At 45.5% G+C, this 3,919-nt stretch overlaps 1 protein-coding gene across 1 annotated transcript; it reads left to right on the top strand.

The window, feature by feature from the left end:
* The first annotated feature begins 2,149 nt into the window (after positions 1-2,149).
* LOC109953697 (apolipoprotein L domain-containing protein 1-like) lies at positions 2,150-3,578 on the top strand. Its single transcript, XM_020589167.1, has 2 exons — positions 2,150-2,244; positions 2,939-3,578. Exons 1-2 carry the CDS (start codon positions 2,150-2,152, stop codon positions 3,576-3,578), a joined length of 735 nt encoding a protein of 244 aa, XP_020444823.1.
* The last annotated feature ends 341 nt before the right edge of the window (positions 3,579-3,919 follow it).

Genomic DNA, 3,919 nt, shown 5'->3' with positions numbered 1-3,919 from the left:
GTCTTCTTCTCTCCCAGACTTCAGAATGTGGAGGTGCTGTCATATCAGCTGGACAGATACATACAGAGCACCAAGAAAATCTGTGACAAGTTAGAGAAAAGGTAAACTGACATTTCATTAGCAAAATAATGTGCACATTTGACAAACTGCTTTAGAAAATAAGTGTAACTGTGTCTTCACAGCTCCTTCAGTGAGTTTTGTCTGAAGAACACTATGGAAACTGTGGTCGACCTGGATGTGGATTTGTCTGAAGATGACATGCAGAGGATGCTTTGTCACATTAATCAGCTTGATGAAATCAGGTGAGTATCACCCATGTGTGTGTTTTGGCCATGGATGTTTGTCATGTCAACAGAGTTGTACAAGGTGTTATTAATTACAGTGATGGAAATGTAATCAATATTCCTGATCTTCAAAACATTGGTTAGTACACACTGTAAACTATAGGAGTGCAGAACAAAATACAGTACAAGATTGTTTTCTTCACTGTTGATATTCTGCTCTGCATAAAGGACACAGGTCACACAACGCTGCACTTGTGCATGATCCTCAGAGGATGAAACCTAACAACTGTAATGATCCTCTGATTTCACCTCTGTGTGCCACCATGAGGCTGACATTTGGGGTTTTGTGTGAAACACTTTTTGAATGGATTGTGATCAGTTTATGCAAAGCAAGTTTAGTAAATGTCCCCCTCTTGTCAGGATTGGCAAGTAAAGCTGCCAACAATATTAATGGTGAACTCAATTAAAGTGCCAGATGAGGTAAAGCAGAAAATACTGTCTTTTTACTGAGCACAACACAAGCATACAGTGCAGGAGTCCAGAATCATAATCAAGTCGATTATACCAGTCCAAGGTCAGTGCCGGCAAACACACACAGCAGAGGGATCCACAAGCGAGAGGTCAAAGAGGGAAGGCCGATAATTGTAACACAAAAGACAGGGAGGGGTGAACCGGTGTTTGAGTTCCTGGAAGTCCTGCTCAACTGTCCTGGACCACGCAAACCTCATCTTGGTAGAGGTGAGCTGCATGAGGGGGGCAGCCACCGTGCTGTAGTTGTTTATAAAGCGTCGGTGGAAGTTTGCGAAGCCCAGGAAGCGTTGCAGGTCCTTCACACAGGTATGAGTAGCCCAATCAGTGACTGCAGTGATCTTGGATGGATCGGCGTGGAGTCTTCCCTTTTCAACAATGAACCCCAGGAACGCCACGGAAGCGGAGTGGAAGATGCACTTCTCTGCCTTAATGTACAGGCGGTTTTCCAGGAGTCAAAGGAGGACTTGGCGAACGTGCTGAATGTGCTCTGTGAGAGAGGAAGAGTAGATGAGAATGTCATCGAGGTAAACAAACACACAACGGCCAAGAAAGTCACGGAGGACGTCGTTGATCAACCCGTGGAAAACCGCCGGGGCATTGGTGAGGCCAAACGGCATCACCAGAAATTCAAAGTGCCCAAGCGGGGTCTTGAAGGCAGTCTTCCACTCGTTGCCTTCCCATACCTGCACCAGGTGGCAGGCGTTCCTGAGATCCAGCTTGGTGAAGACTGCTGCACCCTGAAGAGACTCAAAAGCAGAGGAGAGGATAGGTAACGGATATTTGTTTTTGACAGTAATTGCATTAAGACCATGGTAATCAATGCAAGGATGGAGGCCACCGTTCTTCTTCGAGAGCCGGCTGTTGGGCAAGGTGGCTCCTGGATACAGGTTGAATAGCACAGTCATAAGGTTTATGGGGAGGAAAAGAGTCAGAGTCAAGGTGCTTGCTGAACCTGTTGAAGGCTGTGGTAGTCCGAGGGCACAGAAGACAGATCAGGTAGCTTGGGTGATGGAGAAGCAGGAGGAGTGGTGGGTTGTCCAGCCAGGAGGCAGGTGGATGCACGGCCGGGACTCCATTGCGTGATGGCGCCAGTAGTCCAGTCCAGAGTGGGATTGTGTTGGACCAGCCAGGAGTGACCCAGAACCAGTGGTGTGTCTGGGCTTGAGATGATGTGGAAATGGATGTCCTCTTGGTGGTTGCCAGCGATGGTGAAACAGAGAGGCGGGGTTTGGTGTGTGATGTGGACAAGCAGCCGGCCATCGATGGCCCGGGTCTCTAGGATGTGGGGCAGCGGCTCAGGAGAAAGGCCTATTTGCTCCACCAACACCGGATCCATGAGGTTACCACCAGCCCCGGAGTCGATGAGGGCTTGGTGGGAGGTCGTCTGGGAGGATGTCTCTAGAAGCACGGGGAGAATGCTTATAAGGGGGTAAAAACAGGCATAAACAATTGAGTGCTGATTAAAGTAAACGTAGCTGAGATAGGGTTATGTCGTGTCAAAATAAAAGCATGAGACCGGAAACAGGCAGGACAGAATCATGACACCTCAGTTGTTTTTTTTTTTTATATCTAAATCACTAAAACCAAATACAATTGGAGGTGGCCTCTGACTTGACCAGCAGTAGTTAGAACCTCAATATATTTTTTTTACTGATAAAATATTGTAGCCAAATCTGCTTATTTCTGTTGTATGGACTTGTCTGTGCACCTTGACAGTGAAGTTGTGCCACAATGTCCTGCTGTATCTATACTTTTGTATTTCTGTTCTATGCTCATCTTATTTAGTCTTTTAGGCCCCTAATGTGTGTTTAAAAAATGTAAAAAAAAAATTCATATTAACTAGCATGGTAACTGTTGATATGTGACATGTAATTTATTCTTTGTTCTGTGTGCTATGTGTAAGATTGACAGCCAAGTAAATAAGTCTTGTAATTCTCCTGTTTCAGTTTTTCAGTCCCTAATGATAAAAGTCCACCGAAAGAAAAAGAAATTCAAAATCTTAATTATGCATTAAACTGATATTTAAAAAAGTAAAACCTTAAAACACTGATTGTTTCAATTATGTAATAATTTCTATGCTGAAAAATGTAACTGATGACTTTTGAAATTTTATAAAAACACAGAGCTGTTCAGTTAGACAGGATGAGGAAAGGGGCAAAGATCTCCAGTGTGGCAGGCAGCTCAGTGGGGGCGGTTGGAGGCGTGCTTTCTATTATTGGTTTGGCGTTAATTCCTGTCACAGCTGGATTGTCTCTAGCACTAACAGTGACTGGGATCGGGATGGGAATCACCAGTGGAGTCAACAGTATTGTCACCACTGCCACAGAGATCGGAGTTAATAGTAAGCATCAAAAGAAAGCCAGTGAAGTCCTCCAGAGCTTCATGGAGGATGTGCAGTGTCTCCAGCTTTGTCTGGAGGAGGCCACCAGTCAGCCAATCACTGATGTGGAAACAAGTGAGAAAAATGTGGCTGAGGAAGCTGTCAAGGTGTTGTGTAAGGTTGGTTCCATTGGAAAAAAGATAGATTCAGCTGTTAATGCTGCCTCAGCTTTTCAGATGTTAAAAAGTGAAAATCTTGTAGCAAGTGCTGGTCAGGTGGTGGCCCAGGAAGCTAATGCATTACGCAATGTGCCCAGGGTGGCCTCAGACATCCCAGATATCGGTCAGGCAGCAGTCAAAGGGTCACTTGCTCTCACCAAGTCAGCCAGGGCAGGGCTCATTGCACTCAATGCTCTTTTCATTGGCATGGACATCGGCCACTAAAAGGGAAGTGAGTAAGATAGATGTGGCTGTGGTAGTAGGCAAGGTGTTGTGGAAGGCTGGTTTGATTGGAAAAGGTATAGATTCAGGTGTTGATGTTGCCTCTGCTGCTAAGACAGCATCAGTCTGGCCAAAGGCAGTGACACTGAAGTGTCACAGTTCATCAGAGCCAGAGCTGCACTGTGGAGCTCTGAGATGGACTCTTGGCAGAAGATCCATGACTCTCTGAGTGAGGGCCTGCTGACATCAGAGAAAAAGCAGGGTGTCCTGGAGACACCATTTTATGTGATGATGGAGAAGAAGAAGCAAATTGAAACAGAAACAGAAATGGAAATTCCTTCTGA

The sequence above is a fragment of the Monopterus albus genome, unplaced genomic scaffold, assembly GCF_001952655.1.
Source record: "Monopterus albus unplaced genomic scaffold, M_albus_1.0 scaffold1032.1, whole genome shotgun sequence".
Taxonomy (NCBI): domain Eukaryota; kingdom Metazoa; phylum Chordata; class Actinopteri; order Synbranchiformes; family Synbranchidae; genus Monopterus; species Monopterus albus.
The sequence above is the reverse complement of the archived record's forward strand: the minus strand, read 5'-3'. Positions and strand labels throughout refer to the sequence as shown.